The 24,592-nt window shown below is 42.8% G+C and overlaps 1 protein-coding gene and 1 pseudogene across 1 annotated transcript; both read right to left on the bottom strand.

Annotated features, from left to right (window-relative positions):
- Positions 1-3,143: 3,143 nt before the first annotated feature.
- LOC113242204 (melanoma-associated antigen B17-like) lies at positions 3,144-4,145 on the bottom strand. The gene has a single exon (XM_026480163.2). It carries the CDS (start codon positions 4,143-4,145, stop codon positions 3,144-3,146), a length of 1,002 nt encoding a protein of 333 aa, XP_026335948.2.
- Positions 4,146-8,298: 4,153 nt separating this feature from the next.
- On the bottom strand, positions 8,299-8,397 carry LOC113242285 (U6 spliceosomal RNA; annotated as a pseudogene).
- Between the last annotated feature and the right edge of the window lie 16,195 nt (positions 8,398-24,592).

Raw genomic sequence — 24,592 nt, 5'->3', positions numbered from 1 at the left:
GGCAGAGCTGCCAAGATAAGCGCTCCCTCACTTATCTTGGGGGTTCTCAGGGCCATGAGAACGTTGGTCTACATGGGTGATCTTAGGTTGAAAGAACATGGAAACCCAGGGCTTGCTAGGAGTCAAGGTAAAGATCCTAAGTGAAGATTAGGGGCAAACCCCCACCTGGATCAGAGAGCGCCCCAAGAAGCCTGAATCCTGTTATCATACCTGGAAAGGCACAGGCACCCATGTAGACCAAAGTTCTCATGGCTCTGAGAACCCCCAAAATAAGTGAAGGAGTGCTTATCTTGGCAGCTCTGCCAGGGGGTCACGGGCCAGTCTTTCTGTGATTCCAGTTATCATGGGTGTTAGCCTCCTTAGTCTTCATTCATCAGAATTTTCATATTGACTCCTGTCTCTTCTTTGAAAGGCTTCCTGGGAAATACCTCATCCTTCCAAACTCTTGCTTAGTCTCCCTGCTGCAAAGCTGTCAGTGAAGGGGTTGATTCCCAGGAGTGATTGTAGATGAAGAAGGTATAGGAAAGGTGGGGGCCCATGGCGGGTTGTGTGCGGTCACAGAAAGCAAGCTGATCTCTTCCTTCTCTTCACAGACTTAACCTCTTACATAATTTCACTTCTTAAAAGATTTACTTTCCACAGTGAAGGGACTGAGCCACATGATACTGTGAGCCCCTGATCTTTTGAGGTTTACTGACATTTCCTTTGTTGATAATATAATTGTCACTGAATATTATCTCTTTCTTTATTCATACTGCACGCTAATTTTGCTATCTTTATTGATTGTTCCTCAGGCTTTGTATTCCAGATCTGTATTTTGGGTATGCAGTTGTGCTTTTTAATACCTGAAATACATTTTGGAATAGTGAGCAGAAAAATGAGATAAGCGACATAGGTGTGCCTTGGCCTGGGAGGAGTGGCAGTGTGGGCTCTTGAGGAATTCAGAGCCAGGGTCTAGGCCAACACAGTCACTTGCCAGCCTTAAATTGGAGAATATTCTAAGTTCTTATCTGAAAAGTGAGTCTGATAATGTATTATCATGTAGGACTATAGACATACATGTGATGTGTGTAACCCACCTGGCACAGTGTTAGGCACAGTTTGATGCTTTTATTTATGTTTAAGATTTTATTCATTTTAAAGAGGGAGCACAAGCAGGGGGACAGTCAGAGGGAAAGGAAGAGGAACAAGTAGACTCACGGCTGAGCGTGGAGCCCAATGCAGGGCTCAATCCCATGACCCTGAGACCATGACTTGAGCTGAAGTCACATGCATAACCAACAGCCACCTAGGCACCCCTAAGTTTGGTACTTTTAATGAATGGCAGTTATTACTAAGATGATTTTGACCTCAGATGGTAACATTTGTTTCCTCACAGAATTTTATTTCCAGCCCGAATTAGAGAATATGCAACTCCAAACAATATAAAAATCCAAATCCACTGAAATGCTGCTGGGCAAATAAAATGCAATAGTATTTCTCCATCAGAGCATCTGTTGTTTAATATGGGTATGGGGTTGTCTTCTCCAGTTGGATGCAACTAAAAGGTCCTGTTTGTGTCAAGGATCAACAACTTCCCTCCCGGGTCCATTTCCATCTAATCTACCCCCGATTTTCATTCATTTTATTGCCACCAAAATTCCAGCCTTACCTTAAGAGTTTGACAAATTATACTAAAAGTAATTTAGTTAAAATGCCCTTTTAATGGAGTGAGCTCTTACTTATATCGTGATAAGTGGTAAAGTCCAGGCGCTTCTTAGAATCTTACTTCAAAGGAGTATTACCCTTATTACTCAGAAACTCTCTGGACATTCTATGCCTAAAACACCTCATTTATGCAGTGTTACCTGCCTTGGAGCAAACACATAGGACCCCTTCCATTCAGGCCCCAGCCAGGGACTGCCACTGGTTTTCTTACAATCCCAAAGTAACTGTGAAAATCTGCTTTCCATTCTAGGCCTAGTCTCTCAACTCAGAACCACTGACTGAGGACCTGGTCCATCCCTGCCCAGTGCTCCCACAGCCACACCCAGCCCAAGACGCAGTCTGGCTTTAAAAGACCTTCCACGCAAGGGACTGGCATCTTACCTAAGCCAACACAGCCTTGATCAAGTAATTTACACTAGACTGTTCTCATCCAGGACCTCCCCTTATGCACCCTTTTTTAAAATTGTCATTTATTTATTTCTTAGAATGTGTCTTACCATCTTCATTGTATGGTAACTACTGCTAAAGTCTACAATTCTATGTGCAGTGGTTCCGGCTTATTTTTCTTACCATCCCCGGTGCTATTAGGGAGCTTTCCAAAGAGCAGCTACTCAGTTAATGCTGCTCACCGTGCTGGGCGCCCAGGGAAAAAGATGGAATGAGCAAGAACTTTAATTTCTCATACATTTTGAATTAGCTACGCATATCCAGGTGTATATTATTTATTATTTAATTTTAAAAGCAAAGACAAAGAGAATAAAACAAGTTAACCACCCTTTCCTTATGTGTCACCATTTTTTGATCCCAAATATTTTCCTATGAGGTTCTCTCACATTCCCATGAATAACCCTATTCCAGTGCCATGTTACCTTGCTCTGTAGCAAAAAGAAAATATCGAACGTTTTTCGGCTTGTTAACAAAAACAAAACTCTTCATCTTAAACCTGAATACTAATAAATGTGTTATCCATGGCATTAATAAACTTAGATTCCGAAGCAAAATCTTCAATTAAAATGAACAACATTCGAAAACTTAAAGAAAACATAGACCTACAAATTACTTATGTGCAACAGGAAGAAAAAAAAAAAAGCAAAGCTCCTTGTTATCTGCTTTTGGACCGCAAATACAATATAGATGGTTTGTGACTTTCTTTTTCCTACACCGAAACTGTAACTCTCAGTTGTTAAACAGCAATAAATATGAGAGCCCTGCCATTCTTAAGTTTATATTCTAAAGCTAAGAGCTATTACAAGAAACAAACATTTGAAAACACCGAAATAAATAGAACTGTGTATGTGTTGCTAGAAGCTACCAGTTTAGAACAAATAGGAAGATGATGTATGCTTTGTTCCCTCCAACCCCCAGGACTCTGCACCGCTTGGAAGGTCGACTGCCCTCTTCCACCCCAGGGAAAAGCAGCCGCCCCGACGGACTGACTAGACGCGGCGAGGGCCATGGGCCACCGCGCGCTCCCCCTCCTCTAGCAGAGCCTCCTCGTACAGCTGCGGGAAGCACCTGGGCACGGTGTTGTTGATCTTGGCCAGGACCTGCAGCACCTGCATCTTGCTGGTCTGCTCGTGGGCCCGCGGGCCCCACAGGAACTCGTAGCGCGGAGGGTCGCTGGCTGGCACCGGGCGGTACTGCAGGTAGCCCTGGCGCACCAGGTCTTCGGTGATGAGCTTCCTGGGCTCGCCGAAGATCGGGTGCCTCCTGCCCGCCTGGACGCCCAGCACGGTGAGGAACTCCCAGACCTCCTCCTCGGTGGCGCGGTTGCCCTTCATGAAGATCACGCCCAGGAGCGCCATCAGGAGGCCGGTCTTGGGCGGCCCCTTGCCGCCGCCGCCCAGGCTGCCGTCGCTCGGGAGGGCCAGCTTGCTGACCAGGACGTAGGTCTGGCTGCGGGCGTCGGCCTCCCTGAGCTCGAGCCCGAACACCAGCTCCATGCGCTCCGAGGTGAGCCTGAGGATCTCGGGGAAGTGCTCGCGGTACTTCCTGCTGACGAGCTTCAGCAGCGCGGCGTGCGCCACGGGCTCCCCGGCCGCGTACTTCTCCAGCAGGAACTGCACCAGCACGCTGGCCTTGCGGGTGAGGGCGTTTTTGCGCTCGGCCGGGGCCGGGCCCCCGGCGCCCTGGTCACGTGGCGGGCCTGCAGGGCCCTCGCCAGGAGAGTCGGGGGCCCGGGCGCCCTGGTCACGTGGCGGGCCTGCAGGGCCCTCGCCAGGAGAGTCGGGGGCCCGGGCGCCCTGGGGCTGCGGGGGTGTACCCTCCTCGGGGGAGCCCGGGGGCATCCCCCCCACAGCGGGCTGGGGGGAGCGGGGGGGCTCTTCTGCTGCTGCGGCTGCGGCTGCTGCAGCAGGAGCACCCCCGAGACTCTGAGCCTCACCGCGGCCCTGGTGGCGTTTCTCCCAGGCACGGACCTTGCTCTTGCCCCGAGGCATGGCGACACTGGGCAGGGCTGGCAAGCAGCGAGGGCACCTGGAGAGGGGGGTCGGTGAGGTGGGGTGAGCCCCTTCGGCGGAGAGATGCCACTTGGGCTTTGAACACGGCCGCCCCTCCAGGCCCCCCCCTCCCCGCCCCGCGCACGGCTCTAGGACCCCACAGGGCTGCCGTTACCCTGGTCAGCCTGGGCCCCGAGCACCCTGTGGAGGAAGGTGGCGTGACCCTTGGGTCCCAGCCGCACAGCCCTGCCTGGGGGTTACTGGGGTGACCGTGAAGACCCCTGTGTCCGGGTTTGGCGGGGGGTGGGGGTCCTCTCCGTTCACATTCAAGATCGTCCTGTTAATGGTTGGCAAGGCCCGGGCCCCCGCCGCCCTCCCCCACTCTGCAGGCCACCCTGTTGATATTCCATGGTTCCCTGGGGGAGGAAAGGAGGGAGCACTTCAGCCCACCCCTGAAGTCGGGGCACCTAGTGCTGCACACTTATGGGAGGGCTTCTCTGCCCTGAGTTCGTGGGGTCCTCGGAATGATGCAGAAGCCCCACTTTGGCTCCGTGTAGGACCTGGGACCCTCCCTCCCTCTGACCGCTGGCTGCACCTGCCGATTAAAGCTCCCACCTGCCTGAGACCTGATAGAAGAAATGCTGGGATGTCTCTGCCTGGCATTCCTTTCTTGGGATCTTAAGGGTCGACAGGACGGGACAGGCCATATTCTCTCTGGTCCCCTCTCTCCAAGTGGGTGGTTCCCTCAGTCCTCACTCAGGGCCCTCCCTTGACTGCTGGTAGAACCCGGAGCTTGCCCTGTGGCTGGCCACTCAAGCTACGCTGATGGCAGCAGGTGCTGGAGACTCATTAGGAGCAAGTGAGGGTGACCGTGTGTGTAGCCCCACGTGCCGGAGATTCACCAAGTCTGAAAGTTACAGCAGACACATAAAGGCTCTGTGGTTCAGGGCCCCAGTGGTCCTCACTTAGGCTCTCAGTTTGACTCCTGGGAGGCCCTAGGAATCCTCCTGCTGATCCGTGCCTCCCCTCCCAGGCAGTAGCCCTCACCTCCCTCTGCTGACCTGCTGCCATCCCCTTAGACCAAGGCCCCTACCTCCCCGAGTCTCCAGAGCACAAAGTGAGGGAGCACCTCTGTCTGAAACCAGCCTGGACCCTCCGAGGCCAAGGCCAGGAGTGGGGACTCTGCGTGCCCCCCCCCCATGTTCCAGGGTATGGAGTCCCCCCAATCCTCACCAGGGTCCTTTCCTTCCCACCAGTGGGCCTGGGATCTCTGCGTGTGCTGAGTCGAGCCAGAGTCCAGCAGCCCCGGGCCGAGGCCAGCAGCCCCGGGCCGAGGCCTGCCATCCCTGAGACCCCGCGGGGTAAGTGAAAGGACTTGGGGCTTTAACCACCATGTTGGGGCCTCCGAGGCCCGAGAGCAGGGGCGGAGCGGGGCAGGGTCTGTTGGACCCCTCTTTCCAGGGGAGATGGGGCTGGGGGGTAGTCGGGGGCGTGTCCCCGTGGTTGTAACCCCCAACTCCTCGCGCCTCGACCCCTACCGGCACGTGGGGCCCGTGTCTGTGCTCACCCTAGGCAGGAATTGTCCGACAAGGCCTCACTGCGCACGGCGTGGTTAGGAGGAAGTTCTCGAGGGCCTGGAGATCCACTTCCAGTCTTGTGGTTCTGGGCCCCCAGGAGGAGGGCAGTGGAGGGGGCGGGGTTATGGGCGGAGCTCTGTGGCTGGGTGGGGAGTTTTGGGGGGGTAATTTGGTGTGCTGGATTGTAGGGAAGAGTCCCGCATGACTCACACATGGGCTTTCACTGACTGTTAGGAGCTCGCTGACCTCAGACCAAGCGTCTTATTTTGTTTCCAACCTCTGGTAGGAAGTATTTGGGGGCCTGACCTTAGCTGCCATGTCTAGAGCCCTCCACACATGATACCACAAGGACTCCTGCACGCAGCTTATGTTGTTCGTGCACCACTCATTACTCTCTCGGTGTCTCACTTCGCTTCTGGAAGGTCCCTGGCTACCACCAATCAGCTGACCTAAGGCCAACTCTTCACACCAAAGACTTCAGATTTGTGAGCCTCCTGATATGAATTCCAGGTACACCTCATCAGGCCGCTCCTACCTGAGACTTCCGCCACATGGCTGTCGTACGGTGAGAATCCTCTAGGGTCCCTTTCTGGGTGGAGGAGCCCATCGGATTTCATTCAGGGAAAGTGAATTGAGTTAGTAGGTCTGGAATTCCTTCCTTTTCTCACTTCATACCTCCTCACACCCTCATCAAGGCCCTTAGGAATCCCGTTGGAAAGTGGGGTGCTCCTTAGCCTGACCACTTTCCTGGGGCTTCTTTTAGTTGACATCATTCTCATCACTCAGATTTTCTGGAACGAATTTCCATCCTTACGTGCAGTTATTGTGATCCTTGCTAGTCTATTTTAGTTTGTGCCTTGTACCTTTTGTTCTATTAAGATGTTAATGATGGCCAGTCCACATTCAGTGGCAAATTTTCCCGTGGTTATTAGCACAGCCTCTGTACTCAACACTGCTACAACCAACCTGTACCTTTATTGAAGCTGTAGAAATTCATTGTCCCAGGGCATACTGGATGAGCCAAGCACTGAACTTAAAACCTTCCCTTAGTCAGTTCTGTCATGGGCCCCTCTTGCAGGCTAGTACCATTCTCAATCACGAAGCAGGCCTCCACCTGCCCACACAGAGGCTGTAGTTCAACACAGTTAATATTCCTCAGAAGCTTATCATTTTTGTTGTTTTGCTCTTGTCGATATCGGTTTTTTATTTCTTTTTAAATTTTGCAGGGTTGATTTTGATTATGGGCAAAACAGCCTGAGTTGGTGACATATTTGTAGCTATAGGTAAGGCCATGAATCTGTAAATATGTTAAAGATAATTGACATCTTTATGATATTCTTTTTTATATAAATAAACATAATAAACTGCTTTTTTCGAAAATTCTTTTTCATAAGTCTTTCAGTAAGTTTTTAAAAATTTTTTATTTAAATTCAGTTTAACATATAGCATATTAGTTTCAGAAGTAGAATTTAGTGATTCATCAGTTGCATATAACACCCAGCGCTCATTCCATCAAGTGCCTTCCTTAATGCCCATCACCCACCCACCTCCCCTCTAGCAACCCTCAGTTTGTTGCCTAGAGTTAAGAGCCTCTCATGGTTTGTCTCCCTGTATTCATCTTATATTTCCTTCCCTTCCCCTGTGTTTGTCTGTTTTGTTTCTTAAATTCCACATGAGTGAAATCATATGGTATTTGTCTGTCTGACTGACATCTTTCACTTAGCATAATGCACTCTAGCTCCATCCATGTCATTGCAAGTGGCAAGATTTCATTTTGATGCCTGAGTAATACTCCATTGTATAAAATACCACCTCTTCTTTATCCATTCATCTGTTGATGGACAGTTGGGCTCTTTCCACATTCTGGCTATTGTGAACATGGCTGCCCCTTCAAATCACTATTCTTGTATCCTTCGGATATATATTAGGTTGTAGGGTAATTCTATTTTAAATTTTTTGTGGAATTTTCATACTATTTTCCAGAGTGTTTGCGTCAGCTTGCATTCCCACCAACAGTGTAGGAGGGTTCCCCTTTCTCTGCATCCTCACCAACATCGGTTGTTTCCTGTGTTGTTAATTTTAGCCATTCTGATTGGTGTAAGGTGGTATCTCATTGTAGTTTGGTTTGTGTTGGTCTATCAGTACGTTTTTATAGTTATCTCCTAAAGAACTTGTAGGTATCTGTTTGGTTTTGTATTAGGTATATCTTGGATATTATTGTTGTTTTCAGTGATACATTTTCCATTACATGTTGTAATTTGTTAGTGATTTTGTTTTATCAGATTTCTTAATTTGCTATGTTGATCTTTTATACATCTTTCTGAAGTTGCTTATGTATCTTAATAATTTCTGTACCAATTACTTAGAACTTTTTAATAGATGATATTGTTACCTCTTTCTTTTCGTTATCGTTTCCTCTTATTTACTTTGGTATTCATATTCTTGCATAATAGTTGCATATTGGGTATGTATTTTCATTCAGTTGTAGACAGTGGATTTGATATCATATGCCTTTGTTTTCTTCTCAAACCTATTGGGTATGTTTGCAATAGTTCCCATTTTCTTTTTTTTCCCCCAACATGGACACTTCACAAATTTGCGTGTCATTCTTGCACAGGGGCCATGCTAGTCTTCTCTGTATCAGTCCATTGTTAGTGTATTTGGTGCCAAAGCGAGCATGGAAATTCTTTTGTAATGCACGCTTGCCAAAACTTATTATCATTACCAAGTGTCATTAATTTATTTTGTCAAAGGCTTTTTCTTTACCCTCGCACATAGTCCCATCCTTTTCCCCTCTTTTTTTGCTAACGTAGTTACGTCCATTTGGCTGCATTTGCTAATGTTATTTCACTGCTATATTGGAAATACTATGAATTTATTTAGGATAATTGTCTCTATGCAAGTGAGCTTGGCATAAGTGTTGTTTTATTGAGGGATTCTCAGCTGGTCTTCGTATCAAGAAGAGGTGGCCTATTTTAATGGTTGAATAACTCCCTTTTTTTGTGTAATTTTACATAAGTTTCCATGAGGTGGTGATTACTTTTTCCTTTACCATTTTGTGTAACAAGCCCTAAAGCCTGGGTGGCCCTGGAGTCTTTTGATGTTGCTTTGTGTTGGACTGCTGTTTCAATTTCTTATTTTGTTGGTTGAAGATGTCTGTCTCTCTATGGACCTATTTACTTATTTATATAATGTTAACCATAAAGTAAGCATCCATTTTTACCAGGAAGATGGGTTTATCTGGAAATAGCAGAGAATTTTAGTTTGGGACTTGGAAGCAATGGCACAACCGTAGGCAAGTCCAAGAACAAAGGAGAGGAATACTCTTTAATAGATCGAAGGAGCAATTGGGGGAGCTCTTATATAGTCCATTGTAGTAAACTGGGAGTTTGAAACGGCTTTTCATTGGCTGAGTTGTGACAGTCTCTCATTGGCTGGGCTGTTACTAGACAAGGGAAAAATCTTTTTTCCTCCTGCTCTTGTAGTGAAATATGTATGATCTTCTTCCTATAGGAAATAGATTTCTACCTGTCTGCAACTGAATATAAGTGGTAAGTTATGAGAGCTTCCCCTTTTGGCCTCCTGACTCCATTTTAGATGAGTTTTCCTTGACTTAATTTCACAATATTTTGATTAAAAAGCTCCATTTTATAGGCAGATCTCAAGATAGTGCAGGTTCAGTTCCATACTACCGTAGTAAAGCTAGTACATATTGCAGTAAAGCAAGTCACATGAATTTTTTGGTTCCCAATGCATCTAAAAGTTATATTCACATTATACAGTAGTCTGTTACTTGTACAAAAGCATTATGTTGAAAAAAACAAAACAAAAACAGTGTGCATACCTTAATTTAAAAATAGCTTAATGAAAGCTTCAAGCTCATACAGTTCCAATTATGTGGGACAGATTAATTAAGTGAAATTTCTTTTTTTTTTTTTTTTTAAGATTTTATTTATTTATTCGACAGAGACAGAGACAGCCAGCGAGAGAGGGAACACAAGCAGGGGGAGTGGGAGAGGAAGAAGCAGGCTCATAGTGGAGGAGCCTGATGTGGGGCTCGATCCCATAACGCCAGGATCACGCCCTGAGCCGAAGGCAGACGCTTAACCCCTGTGCCACCCAGGCGCCCCTATTAAGTGAAATTTCTAAATGCCTTTTCAGCTATAAATGCATTAAAGTAGTTTTTATTCACGATGTATGAGTATAAAATATGTGTTACTTTTATGTAATTTGATGAAGGATACTTTAAGTACATTTAAAAATATTTAAAGTGAGAAGATGGTAATTTCCATATTGAAATTATAATGTAACTTGCTAGGACGTAAGAGGTTGTACTAAATATTCAAAGGTGAGTGCATCTTAAAAAGTCATCAAAGATGGTGACATGTAGGGAAAAAAAAACTTTTCAAAGAATACCAGTTATACTAGAAGTGAGGAAAATGAGGAAATTGCTTTTTAATAATTTCTGGAGAAAATTAGAGCTTCATTAGTGCTCAGTGAATACCTGTTAGATTAATTGGCTGCTTTATATGGTGAGACACTGAGCTGAGATATATATGATAAGATGTGGTATAGAGGCATACCTTGGCGATACTGCGGATTTGGTTCCAAACTACTAGAATATAGCAAATATTGTGACGAAGAGAGTCCGTTGAATTTCTTGTTTCCCCAGTTCATATAAAAGTTATGTTTATACTGCTTTTCAATGTGCAATAAGTTATGTCCTTAAAAAGTATATGTCGTAGTATGGGGCACCTGTGTGGGACAGTCTGTTGGGCGCCTGACTCGGTTTCTGCTCAGATCATGATCTCAAGGATGTGATATTGAGCCCCACGTCAGGGTCTGTGCAGGACGTGGAGGCTACTTAAGACTCTCTCTGTCCTTCGCCCTTGCACGCATGTGCTCTAACTCTCAAATAAATAAGTCTTAAAAAAAATACATATTATAATAAGTACCTTATTACTAATAATTTCTAGCCATCATCTGGGCTTTCAGCAAGTCATAAGCTTTTTGTGATGGAAGGTCTTGCCTCTATGTTGATGACCGTTGAGTGATCAGGGTGGTGGTTTCTACAGTTTGGGGTGGCTGTGGCAATGTCTTAAAATAAGCAGCAAGGAAGTTTGCCACATCGACTGATTCTTCCTTTCACACACAGTTTCTCTGTACTATGTGATGCTGTTTGATAGCATCTTCACCAGCAGTAGATTTCATCTCATGAAACCACTTTCTTTGCTCAGCCGTAGGAAGCAAATCCTCATCCATTCAAGTTTTATCATGAGATCGCAGCAGTTCAGTCATATCTTTAGGCTCTACTTACTTCTAGTCCCCTTGTATTTTCACCACATCTGCAATTGCTTCCTCCACCTGAAGTCTTGAAACCCTCAAAGTCATCCATGAGGATTGGAATAGCGTTTTCCAGATCCCCATTAATATTATTTTTACTTCTTTTCGTGAATCTTGAATGTCCCTAATGGTATCTAGAGTGGCAAATCCCTTCCAGAAGGTTTTCAGTTGACATTGCCCAGATCCATCGGGGATTCACTAGCTATGGTAGCTATAGCCTTATGAAATGTATTTCTTAAATCGTAAGACTTAAAAGTTGAAATTAACTCCTTTATCCACAGACTGCAGAATGGATGTTGTGTTAGCAGGCATGAAAACAACTTTAATCTCGGTGGCCATCTCCATCAGAGCTCTCAAGTGACCAGGTGCATTGTCAATGAGCAGTCATATTTTGAATGGAATTTTTTTTCTGAGCACTAGGCCTCAATAGTGGGCTTAAAATGTTCAGTAAATAATGTTGTAAACAGGTGTGCTGTCATCCAGGCTTTGTTTTTCCATTTACAGAGCACAGGCAGAATACATTTAGCATAATTCTTTTTTTTTTTTTTTTAAGATTTTATTTATTTATTTGACAGAGACAGCCAGCAAGAGAGGGAATACAAGCAGGGGGGTGGGAGAGGAAGAAGCAGGCTCCCAGCAGAAGAGCCCACTGTGGGGCTCGATTCCAGAACGCTGGGATCACGCCCTGAGCTGAAGGCAGATGCTTAACGACTGCGCCACTCAGGCGCCCCCATTTAGCATAATTCTTAAGGGTCCTAAGATTTGGGCTTAAGGGTCCTGGAAAATGGGCTTTGGTTTCAACCAGCTGCATTAGTTCTTAAGAAGAGAGTTAGCCTGTCCTTTGAAGCTTTGAAGCCAGGCTTCGAGTTCTCCTCTCTCTGGCTATGAAAGTCCTAGATGGCATCTTCTTGCAATAGAATGTTGTTTCATCTACACTGAAAATCTGTGTGTAGTGTAGCCGCCTTCATGAGTTATCTTAGCTCCATCTGCGGAATAACCTACTGTAGCGTCTACATTAGCACTTGGTGCTTTTCCTTGTATGTATGTTATGTTGTGGAGATGGCTTCTTTCCTTAAACCTCGTGAACCAATTTCTGATAGCTTCAGATTTTCTCTTGTGCAGCCTCCTCACCTCTCTCAGCCTTCAAAGAATTGAAGAGAGTTAGGGCCTTGCTCTGGATTTGGCTTAAGGGGATGTATATTGTGACAGGATTGATCTCCTGTCCAGACCACTGAAACTTTATCCATGTTTCACTTTTGTGTGCTCATTGTAGTAGTACTTTTAATTTTCTTCAAGGACTTTTCCTTTGCATTTACTATTTGACTGTTTGGTGCAAGAACCTTAGCTTTCAGCCTATCTTGGCTTTTGACATGCCTTTCTCACTAAGCTTAATAATTGCTAGCTTTCAATTTAAAGTGAAGGACATGGAAATCTTCTTTTTACTTAAACGCTAAGAAGCCATTGTGGGGTTACTAATTGGCCTAATTTCAGTATTGTTGTGTTTCAGCATAGGCAGGCTGGTGGAGAGGGGGAGACAGTGGGAACAACTGGTCAGTGGGAGAGTTAGAATGCACATAGCATCGATTAAGTTTGCCGTCTTATGGGTGTGATTCTTGGTGCCTCGAGACAATTAGTACTTACCAAAGATCATTGGTTATATAGCATCATAATACATATAAGAATAATGAAAAAGTTTGAAATATTGGAAGAATTACCAAAACATAACACAGAAATACAAAGTGAGGAAATTGTGTTGAAAAAAAATGGCACCAGTAGTCTTGCTTTACACAGAGTTGCCACAAGCCTTCATTAGATAGAAGACATGATGATCTGAGAATTGCCATAAAATGAGATCTGCCTGTACATCACTTTTTTTTTCTTCCATTTATTTATATATACTGAGAGAGAGAGAGAGAGGGAGGGAGAGGGAAAAAGAAACTCAAGCAGACTCTGTGCTGAGCATGGAGCCCGATGTGGGGCTCAGTCTCTCGACCCTGAGATCATGACCTGAGCCAAAACCAAGAGTCAGACCCTTAAGTGACTATGCCACCCAGGCACCCCACATCACATTTCATATTAAAGGCAGAATATTTAAACAGAGCCCTTGTATTACAGAAATTCTCAAGCATAGACAACAGTATGGACACTAGAATAATGAACCCAGTTATCTAACATTAATCAATAGCAATCCTCAATTTTTATAGTAGAATCCTTTTCATATTAAGGTTTAGGTGTGTGTTTATTAGGTGCACTCCAGGGTTAAAAATGTGCGCTTCTGGGGGGTGTGAAGGGACATTTTGCTTAATTGCTGGTAGAATTTAGTACAACCCTATCCATCAAATCAATTGAAAAGGTTTTTAAGAAATATTCTCAAGTTCAATGGGGTGCCTCGGTGGCCCAGTTGTTAAGCGTCTGCCTTTGGCCCAGGGCCTGATCCCAGAGTCCTGGGATCGAGCCCCACATTCTTCCTTTCCCACTCCCCCTGCTTGTGTTCCCTCTCTCACTGGCTATCAAATAAATAAATAAAATCTTTAAACAAAAAAACGTGCGCTTCCATCAGGACGTACATGATGTCCGTTGTCTCCTTTGTGGTAATGTTGGCAGTCATCTTCTTTATCCATTAAATCCATTGGAGGCAGCAGGATGGTCATTTTCTAATTCCAAAATTCCTGAGTTTTGTATCTGAAGTTCTTCTTTAGGTAGAACTTCTTTGTTGCCTATCACTTATCTTGAGATACTGGTTAATACTTACAGTGTTATTTTATCATTGCCATATCTCTAATCCACCTAAATTTTGCCCAGTTTTATTTACCTAATATCATGTATAACTGCTTCTTTCATTCATGATTGTAATACTTATAAAAATTTTTAAATACATCCTTTCAAAGAACTAGCTTTCGGTAGCTGGCTCTCTTCTAATTGATCACTTTTCATTCATCTGTATTGTTTCCTACGTTTGCTTCTTTGTGTTGAATATGCTGTTCTTTCTCTAGCTTCTTGAATTGTTTGGATGTTTTGTACATGTTTGTAATAAATCTGATTAATATAATAAATATCCCTGTAAGTACCCCTTTGGGCTGTTTTGAGCAGTAGGATGCTATAGAGCTTTATGTGTAATGCTCACATTTTTTACAAGTTGAATATATCTCTCAATGCTTTTATGATATTTTGAATATGTGTGTGTGTGTTTATGCAAAGAAGCACTAGGACCAGAATAGAGGTACTTAGAGGAAGTTTCAAGTTTCAGAGTTCATGGGAGTATTTTGCTTTGTTACATTTTACTTATTAATGATAGAAGAAATTTGAGCAAACTTAACTGCTACTAAAAGAGTTGGGGTTTTTTTCCCCCAGAAGAGAAAGTAAGGTTTCATGTGAGAAAAAGAAAAAGAAATTGGTCAACTGCAGTATTCAGATTATCCAGGAAAACAAAAACTACTCTGAGTATATAACTCTGAGGGGATGCTTATTTATTCAGAAACTTTACTTTTTTCATGCTATAGAAAAATTGAGCAGGAAGTATAGCAAGTTCCCATTTACCCTCTTAGCCCCTTATACAGTTTCTGCTGTTATTTACATCTTACCTTGCATTAGTTTAGTGTGTTTGTTACAATTAATAAGCCAGTATTGATATATTATTAGTAACTAAAGTAAATAGCATACGTTAGGGTTCACTCTTTGCAGTGTACGTTCTATGGGTCTTGACTAACGTATAATGACATGTATCCATCATTATAGTATTACAGAGAGTAGCTCCACTGCACTAAAAATTCCCTGTGCTCCACTGACGCACCCTCCCTCCATCCCGCTGAATCCTTTATCTTCTCTACTGTCTTCATAGTTTTACCTTTTGCAGAATGTCACATACTTAAAATAAGAGGGTATGTAATCTTTTCACATCTTTAGATTAGCAGTATGCATTTAGTGTTCCTCCATGTCTTTTCATGGCTTGAACATTCATTTCTTTATATCATTGAACAGTATTCTATTGTCTGGACGTACCACAATTTGTTTTTCCATTCCCTGTTGAAGGACATCTTGGTTGCTTTCATCCTTTGGCATTTATGAATGATGCTATAAACTTTTGTGGCAGGTTTTTGTATGAACATAATTTTTCAACTCGTGGGTAAACACTAAGCAGTGCATCTGCTGGATTGTATGATAAGAGTATGTGTACTTTTATAAGATTCTGTTAAAATGGTTTTTCATGTGGCTATACCGTTTTACACTCCTAGCAGCACTGAATGAGAGGTCCTAGTGCTCTGCATCCTTTCCAGTGTTTGGGTTTGTCTGTGTTTTCGGTTTTAGCCATTCCAACGGGTCTATTGGTATCTCTTTGTTTTAATTTGCAATTTACAAATGAGATACAGCGGTAAGCATCTTTTTATGTAGAAGTATGTTGTTTAATCCTCCCGTATTTGAGATTTTTATGTTATTTTTCTGTTATTTATTTCTAGTTGAATTACACTGTGGTCCTAAAGTATGCTTGCATGATTTCCGTTCTTTAAATTGGATGGTGTTTTATGGCACAGAATGTGGTCTGTCTTGATGTATGTTCCGTGTGAACTTGGGGAAAAAATGTGTTTTCTCTTGTCGCTATGTTTTCTAAAAATGTCATGTAGCCCTTCTTCACTGATGGTGCTATGCAGTTTAATTATACCATTACTATTTTCTGATGGTTGCATTTGTCAGTTACTTAGACAGGTGTGCTGAAGTATTTGTCTCATCGGTGTTTCCCTCATGTATGTTGACACTGTTTTTTGGTGCATACACATTAAGGATGGTAATACATCTTGGAGAATTGACCCCTTTGTGATTATGTAATACTTCTCTTTATCTCTGGTAATTTTCCTTGATCTGAATTCTGCTTTGTCTGAAAGCAAAATGGTTAGTCCAGCTTTCCTTTCATTTGTATTAGAATGGTATGTCTTTTTCCATCTCTTCAGTTTCTTTAATCTATCAGTGTCTTTACATTTAAGGTAGATTTCTTGTAGACAGTGTATTGTTTTTTCTCCTCTGAACATTTGTATTCTTTTAAGTAGTGTATTTAGACCACTGACTTTTAAATTAATTATCGCTATAGTTGGATTTATATTTACCGTAATATTCTGACCCTGTTGTTTGTTGCTCTTGTTCTCTGTTTCTTTTTTGTCTCTCACCCTTTTACTACCTTCTCTGGCTTTAATTTAGTATTTTATAATTCCTTTTTCTCTCCTCTTTAGCATAGCAATTATTTTTACTTTTTTTTAGTGGATGCTCTAACTTTTGGAAGATGCGTTTATGACTACCTAAGTCCACTTTCGAATAATGCACTACAGATTCACAGGTAGTGCCAGTTCCTCCCTCCTGTTTCTTATAACATTGCTGTCATTCATCTTCCTTCCTCATAAGATATAATTACGGAATAGATTGTCTCTGTTATCATTTTGCACTATTATCTGTTAGATCAAATAAAGAAAAAAATGATTTTGCCTTCATTTATTCCTTCTCTGACATTCTTCTTGTCTCTATATGGGTCGGAGTTTCTGACTTATATTACTTTTCTTCTCCTTGAAAAAACTTTTTAACATTTTTTTGCAAGGGAGGTCTTCTGGTACCAGATTTCCTCAGTTTGTGTTTGTCTGTGAGCGTCTTTTATTCTCCTTCACTTCAGAGGAGAATTTTACTCAATATAGAATTCTAGGTTGGTAGGGTTTTGTTTTTCGCTCTTTCAAGCTTTAATTTGACTCTCTTCTTGCTTGCATGTTTGTGAAGAGAAGGACAATGTGATTCTGACCCTTGTGTCTGTACACAAGGTGCCTTTTTCTCAAGAATTTCTCCTTTGGGTTGGTTTCCTACAGTTTGCATATGCTATGCCTAGGTGTAGTTTTTGTTCTTCATACCGCTTGGCACTCTTGGAGCTTCTTAGATCCGTGGTTTAGCATCTGTTGTTAATTTTGGAAAATTCTCTGTCATTTTTACTTCATGTGCTTGTTCCGTTTCTAGCTCTCTTTCTCCTTCTTCTAGTATTTCCATTACACAAATGTTACATCTTTTGTCATCCCACAGTTTTTGGCTCTTCTCTCCCATCTATTTCGTTCTTTTTTTTCTCTTTGCATTTCATCTGGAAGTTCCTGTTGACATGTTTTCAAATTTATTGATTTCATTCCTCAGCCATGTCCAGCCTATTGATGAACCCATCAAAGGTTTCTTCATGTCTTTTGCAGAGTTTTTGATGGCTAACATTGCCTTATGATTCTTTCTTGGAGCTTACATCTCTCTACTCACATTATCCCTTATTTATTCTTGCACAGTTTCCCTTTTCCTATTACAGCCCACAGCATATTAATCATAGTTATTTTAAATTCCTGATATGATGCCAAAATGTCTGCCATATCTGATTCTGGATCTGATGCTTGCTCTCCCTCTTCAAACTATGTTTTTTGTCTCTTATTATGCCTTATAATTTTTGTTATTGTTGTTGAATGCTAGATATAAAGTATTGGGTGAAAGATTTTATGATTTTCTGGCCTGGAGTCAGACAGTGTTTATTGTTTGCTGTAGCTGCAATTGTCGGAGACTAAATTTTCTCTGGTGTCCTTTTCATCTTCTCTTTTTTTTTTTTTTTTTTTTTAAGATTTTACTTATTTATTTGACAGAGATAGAGACAGCCAGCGAGAGAGGGAACACAAGCAGGGTGGGTGGGAGAGGAAGAAGCAGGCTCATAGCAGAGGAGCCCGATGTGGGACTCGATCCCATAACTCCGGGATCACGCCCTGAGCCGAAGGCAGACACCCAACCGCTGTGCCACCCAGGCACCCCCATCTTCTCTGTTTTTCTTAAATAAGGTCCAAGATGTACAGCTCTTTCAGTTGTAATCTTTTGTTATTAGACAGGAGCCCTGTTGGTGTGGTAGTGAGGTGTGGGACATGGGGGAGTAGTCCGTAATCTAATGATTAGGTCTCAGTTTTGTAGTGAGCCTGTGCCTCTGGGCTCTGACTTCGCAAGTGCTTCTCAGTTTTTTCACACCTTAGGTAAAACAGGAAGTAAGGAGGGCCTATTTTGGGGTATTTCTCTTCCTCCTCTTGGAAGGCTAGAGGGGGCTAGAGTTGGCATCATTTCCCCTGCCCCAGATGGCTTAGGCTCTAACAAAACCCTAGTCATTAAGGCTCTGGTAAATAGTTTCTCTGTAGGCAAACCTTGTTACGAAGAACAGATCACTTTGGGCATTTTTCAAACTGGCTACTTTATAGTATCTTTCCCCTGCTAGAAGTACAATGGCACCGTTATCTGACCTTTATTGTCAGTATAAGAACCTGGTAGAGCTCCTGGAAGTAAAACTTAGAGACGTTTAGGAGCCCCTATTAGAGGAGACCTGCCTAGAGTTTTTAACTCGAAGCTGCTCTGCAGTGAGTCTCCAGAAATCTGTGACATACACTCCGAAGTTTCCCAGTCCTGGTGCCAGCTCCAGCACTGGCTTCTGCTCCTGGACTTATGATCCAGTGAGCTGTAATTCTCTATTCCAGCCGGTTTCTCTCTCCATTTTGGGGAGCAGCAGTTAGCCTTGTGACCTCAATTCTCTGATGGATATAAGAAGAATTGCCAATTTGCAGTTGGTTCAGATATTTTCTTGTTGTGAGGATGGGAGTGATAAAGTAAGTTCTGTTCATGTTAGACTAGAAACTGAAAGTGACCCCAAAAAAATCCACTCTCAAGCTCATTTTGTTTGCCAGAATTAATTTCCTTTTGTCTCTAGGCCTTAGAGGGTTTTTTTCTTGCTGTTATTTAGAGACTAACCTCAGTACCTAAACCTAGCCTGCAGTTTCATGCCACTTTGCCTGATCCATAGGCATTCAAAACATGGCAGATTTCCTCTTCAAAAACAAGCAAGATGCCAAGAGCATATCTGATACCAATATTGTATCTTACTATATAAGACACTCTATGTCTGTTATCAGAGGAGTGTTGTCTTGTCTTACCTTTGATGTGTAATGTAATGTAATAATTGGAGTGACATCCCAACACCTTTGTCATAATCTCTTCCTTAGAATCCAGCGTAGGTCCTACACTTGAGGGTAGAAGTATGCAAAGGTATGATCCCTGGGGGGTGGGGAATCATGGGCCCCCATACAGTTGTGTATGCCACACTCTATCCTCTAGGCCCCATTGTTTCATGTCCCTACCTGATACAAAATACATTTCCCCCATCTAAGATCCTCAAAAGCCTGATCCAATTACAACATCACCTCGGATTTCGAATCTTATTATTTAGATCAGGTCCACCTACCAATGATTAGAATCCTAGGTGTAGTCGTTAAGTATACCAACTGGACACATGACATCTTTCTGTGTGGATCTATGAAACATGTTATCCTTACTTTTTGAATGAAAGGCAGACTGAGTTTGCAGTTGAGAATGTCGATAAATACTTTGCAAACGGTTATCAAATGCAGTGGGACAAGTGCCCATAACACATACCTTGCCTGCTCCAATAAAAACGCTCTCCCTAGTTTATCCAGGATTCATGTATAACTGCTAAGAGCTACTTAGCATTGCGGGCTTTAGTCTCTCAACTCTGAGACACATCATTTGAGGTTTTGGCACCAGTTCACCACTCCCACAGCCTTACCTCTCAGACCGCAGGGCGAAACTTGAACTTCAGTACCTCTGAAGAACTGCAGTTACTGAAATCCTGAATAGACTTGTCTCAGAATGTTTATGCTTAATTGCTCTTGCTTAGATTCTTCTTCTAAATTATCCGTGTGCCCTAGCATAATACCCCACCAGCTTCCAGCTGCTCCTATGCGAGAAATCTTAGCATCCCCAGAAACAGCATGGTGTTTTCCAAAAAGCAGGTATTCGGTTAATGCTTAGGGAATAAATGAGCCAATGAACATAGTATCTAATTTATTAAAATTTAGTTTCTCCCACATTCTTGAATAAGCTAAGTAAATCTGTGTGTGTTTAAATTTTTCAGAGCAACAAACTGAACGTTCAGGGAATTCAAGAGTTGAGAGTTTGTTTTTCACTTCTTCACTGTTTCTTGAGCACAACAATTTTACTGTTGAATCCATTCATATTTCCAAAGAAGCAATTACTCAATTGCCACATTATTCTGTTTTAGATCACAAAATAAGATGGAAATTGTCCCAGTTGGTTTTACAAAACAGCATAGCTTCTACTCCTAAACTTGATGCAAAGCAATAAATGTATAATCAAAGTGGTGATTCATAAGCTTACATTCCGAAGCTGTTTAAATTTTCTATTTAAAGGAACAACATTTAGAAACTAAGTGGAGGGGCGCCTGGGTGGCACAGCGGTTAAGCGTCTGCCTTCGGCTCAGGGCGTGATCCCGGCGTTATGGGATCGAGCCCCACATCAGGCTCCTCCGCTATGAGCCTGCTTCTTCCTCTCCCACTCCCCCTGCCTGTGTTCCCTCTCTCGCTGGCTGTCTCTATCTCTGTCGAATAAATAATAAAATAAAATCTTAAAAAAAAAAAAGAAACTAAGTGGAAAGAAAGAAGGAAAGAAAGAAATGAAGTAAGGAAGGGTGGAAAGAAGGAAGGAAAATCTCCAAGTTACCCAGTAAAACAGGAATACGATGATATGGAATGTCTTCCCTCCTCCCATCAGCAGCCCCTCCCTACTTGTAAGGTTGATGGACCTATTCGACCAGAAAGTGCAGAACCTGCCTAAAACCTCACTAGGGATAATGAAGCTGCTGGTTGTGACCTGGGACCGTGTCCGAGCCATAGCAGTAGCGTCCACAGCTCTGGCTCAGGCCCTCCCTTCCTCATCTCACAAAGGCTTTATATTGGCATAGGCGGAAATGGGGCCTTCTCATTGACCTTGGTCAGAAATCTCAGAACTTTCATCTTGTGGTTCCTTTGAGCTCTTGGACCCCACAGGAGTTTATAGCATGTAGGATCACTATCAGGAGCTCGCTTGATACTCCAAGTACTTCCCTTGTACCAAATCTCTGTTAATGAGCTTTCTGGCCTCTCCACAGATGAAGGGCTTTCTCCCAGCATATATCTACATCATACTCAGGAGTTCTCAGATATTCTCCTCAGTGGTGCAGTTGCCCTTCACAAAGGTCATGCCCAGGAAGGTCATCAGGAGACCAGTCTTTCATAACCACTGGCAGCACTCTAATTCCCATGATGGGTGAAATCCATTTTGCTAACAAGGACAATGTTTAGTTGTGTCAAAATCCTTCAAGCAAGGGCAAAGACTAGCTCCACATGTTAGAGGCTTTCCACAGGATCGCAGGAAAAGGGTCCTTACACATTTTGTTGACCTTTTTCAGCATGTGTGCTTTTGTGATGGGCTCTTTAATTTTATATATGAGCAAAAGGAACTGTATCAACTAAGCCTCCGTCTTGGTTAAAGGGCCTCTGCATGAGGTCTCTGTGGCAGGTGGGCCTTGTGAAGTGCTTAGATTTTCATCCTCTTGGCTGTTGGCATCTTCCTCAGTTCTGCTACATGAAAAATCTGCATCTGGGTGGTGGATGGGGGAATCTGAGAGGCCCGGAGAATGCTTTGTGTCCAAATGGCAGGCAGCATCCGGGGAATACCCAGAAAAGAGGAGAGCAGGAGATGAAGGGTGCGTCTTCTCTTGCTGCAGGGACCTGATGTCCTAGATCCTGGGTACCGCTCACCAAAGCTGAATACAGCTGCCTGGACCTCTCAGGTCTGAAAGCAGAGGCGAGGATGTAGTAATGCTTATGTTCTGACGTTTGTGGTCACCTTAGTCCTCCCTCAGGCAGATCCTTATATGTGGTTATTGCTCCTTGTCTAAGACTTTCTAGTAATATGTCGTTGCTACAGGCTCTGAGATTTTGCCCAGGCTAGACGTGAGCTGAAGAACCTGCCGCAAAAGGCATCGTGCCCGGGACAGCTGATATGCTGTGTCTTAGTCCATTCGGCCTGCTCTACAGCATACCAGACTGCGTAGCTTCTAAACAACAGAAATTTCTCTCAGTTCTAGAGGCTGGGAGTCTCGGATCAGGATGCCAGTATGGTTGGTTGGTTTGGTGAAGGCTCTCTGCTGGGTTGCAGACTGCTGACCTCTCACTGTGTCCTCACATGGTAGAAGGGGTGAGGGGTCCCTCAGGTGCCTTTTCACTAGAGCTGCTCCCTCATGACCTGGTGATGTAGGTTTCAGTGTATGCATTTTGGAGGGGACACAAACATTCAGGCCATAGCAGGCTGTCAGATAATAAACCGACTTAACTCTTCTTTCTCCTCACCAACCAGACTTGATGTAGCTTCTGTCCAAAAAATATTGCCTTTCTAAAGGTAAGGTGCTGAACCAGATGTTTTTGGGAGCTGTCAATCTTTTGACATTGTGTAACATTGCAATGTCCGGCACAGTGACTTTGACCCTCAATTATAGTAAGATATATATGGAATAGTAAAAACACCCACCAACTGTGTGTGTTAGTGATTTCGTGTTCATATATACATAAGCATAATCTCAAAATTTCCATGAAAAACTATTTCGTCTTACCATGTGATTTGCTGTGATAATAACTACTCTATTTTTCATTCTTTATAGTTTATGAAAATGATCATGGAAAATTCTAGTACTTACCTAGAAAGAGTTGTCAGGTGTTTCTGTATTCCCTGGAGTCACAGTGCCACAGCTACGTAAACCCATGTTATGGGGAGGCTGAGGGGCTTCCTCTGATTCCTGTAGTGTAGCAGTAGTAAGTCAGTGTTCCCAGACTCACCGGGAAGCAAAAGGGGCAGAACTTTAAAACCTTTTCCTTCTCTGATCTTACCATCTACCTTTCATTGCAGGCTGCAGAGCCAGCACAGGGTATGGCATGCGCCTCCCCTCCACCATGAAGTGTTTTTGGATCTCACTTTAGATCTGCATTGATCAGTTGTACTTCATCAAAACTAAAATCTTTTGCTTTACAAGAGGCACTGTTAAAGACAGATAATAAAAACTGCAGATAGGATGATTTGCATATTTTTGCAATTTACCTTTGTGACAAAAGACTTATACCCAAATGAAATAAGGAAGAATATGCTGAACAACAATAAGAAAAAAGAGTCCAATTAGAAAATATGCATAGAACTTGAACACATTTCACCAAAGAGGACCTGTGAATGGAAAATAGGCAGATGCAAATGTGTTCCACATAAGTGTCCATTAAGGAACTGTGATTTCATACAGTGATGAGTTGCAACTATACACCTACTATAATAGCTAAAATAGAAATTGCTGAAAATACCAAGTATCAGTGAGGATTTCAAGCAGTTGGCTTGCTCATAGATGGATGGTGAGAAAGCAAAATGGTCCAGGATCTCTGGAAATCAATTTGTCAGGTTTATGTAGTTAAACACACACCTACCATATGATCAAGCAGCCTTTTCCTAGGACTTCAGAGAAAAGATAGGCTGAAACATCACAAACAAATGTACATAGCAGCTTTATTTATAGCAGCCCAGAATTTAAGATAACCCAACTGTACTTCAATATACTGGTGAACGTATAAAAGACTCAGGCATATCAGTATGATAGAATACTCCTCAGCATTAAAAAGAGAACCAATTAATGATACATGAAACATGCTGGATGGATCTTGAGAGTATTATGCTGAGTGAAAAAGCTGACCTAAATGTGAAATCTTACATACCATAAATTTCCATTTATATAACATTCTCAGAATGACAGAATTATAGTAGTGGAAAATAGATCCATGGTTGTCAAGGTTTAAGGTTTGGGGAAAGGTGAGACTTCAGATGGGGAGTGTTGAAGACATTTTGTATGGTGAGAGAAGAGTTCTGTATCCTGATTTTGGTCGTTGTTACATAAATCAATACATGCAGGGGGGAAAAGAACTTAAGGAATTCTACCCCCCCGTCAAATAAGTGCATGTTAAAACTTTACACTCTGAATTAGATTGCAGTTTATTTAATTATCTTGTGCAACAGTGTTATTGCCATGATACGCGCCGACCTCACGGGAAGGAGGAGGTAAGAGCAGCGTGTGCCCCCTACACTGTTTCCTCCCCAGACGTGAAGGACAGAAGGGAAATGGATCTCTCTCTCTCGTTCTATTTCTCTCTCCTTCACTTTTGGTAGGATGAAAAAGAGCTGTGTCCGATAATGGCTTTAGTTTTCATTTTATGGGCCTTATCAATTACTTATTGTATTTGGTCTCCTTTTCACATTGGATGTTAGAAAGGACAGGTCCAAACTTTGTTGCCAAACAGGGATATACACAGACATTTTGTGTACTAGATCCTTGTTGAATTCAACTTGGCATTTCTACTCTAATTTTAAAAATCTAGCTTTAATCATTGAAATTTTAAATTATTATATTATTTTACTGTGAACTCTTTTTTAATGTAAATATCCTTAAATTGTTCCTAGGACTAATGGGACTCAATTATATTGATGAATAAATGAAGCAGTGTTATGAAGGAAAATGAAAATGTATAAGAAAATGACATAGAAACGTTTTTCAAAGAATATAGATATAAAAGATATTTAGATGGTAGGAAGATTGTCATACCTTGATGTTTCAAATCAGAG

The sequence above is a fragment of the Ursus arctos genome, chromosome X (genome assembly GCF_023065955.2).
Source record: "Ursus arctos isolate Adak ecotype North America chromosome X, UrsArc2.0, whole genome shotgun sequence".
Taxonomy (NCBI): Eukaryota; Metazoa; Chordata; class Mammalia; order Carnivora; family Ursidae; genus Ursus; species Ursus arctos.
This window is presented reverse-complemented; position numbering and strand designations above follow the sequence as displayed.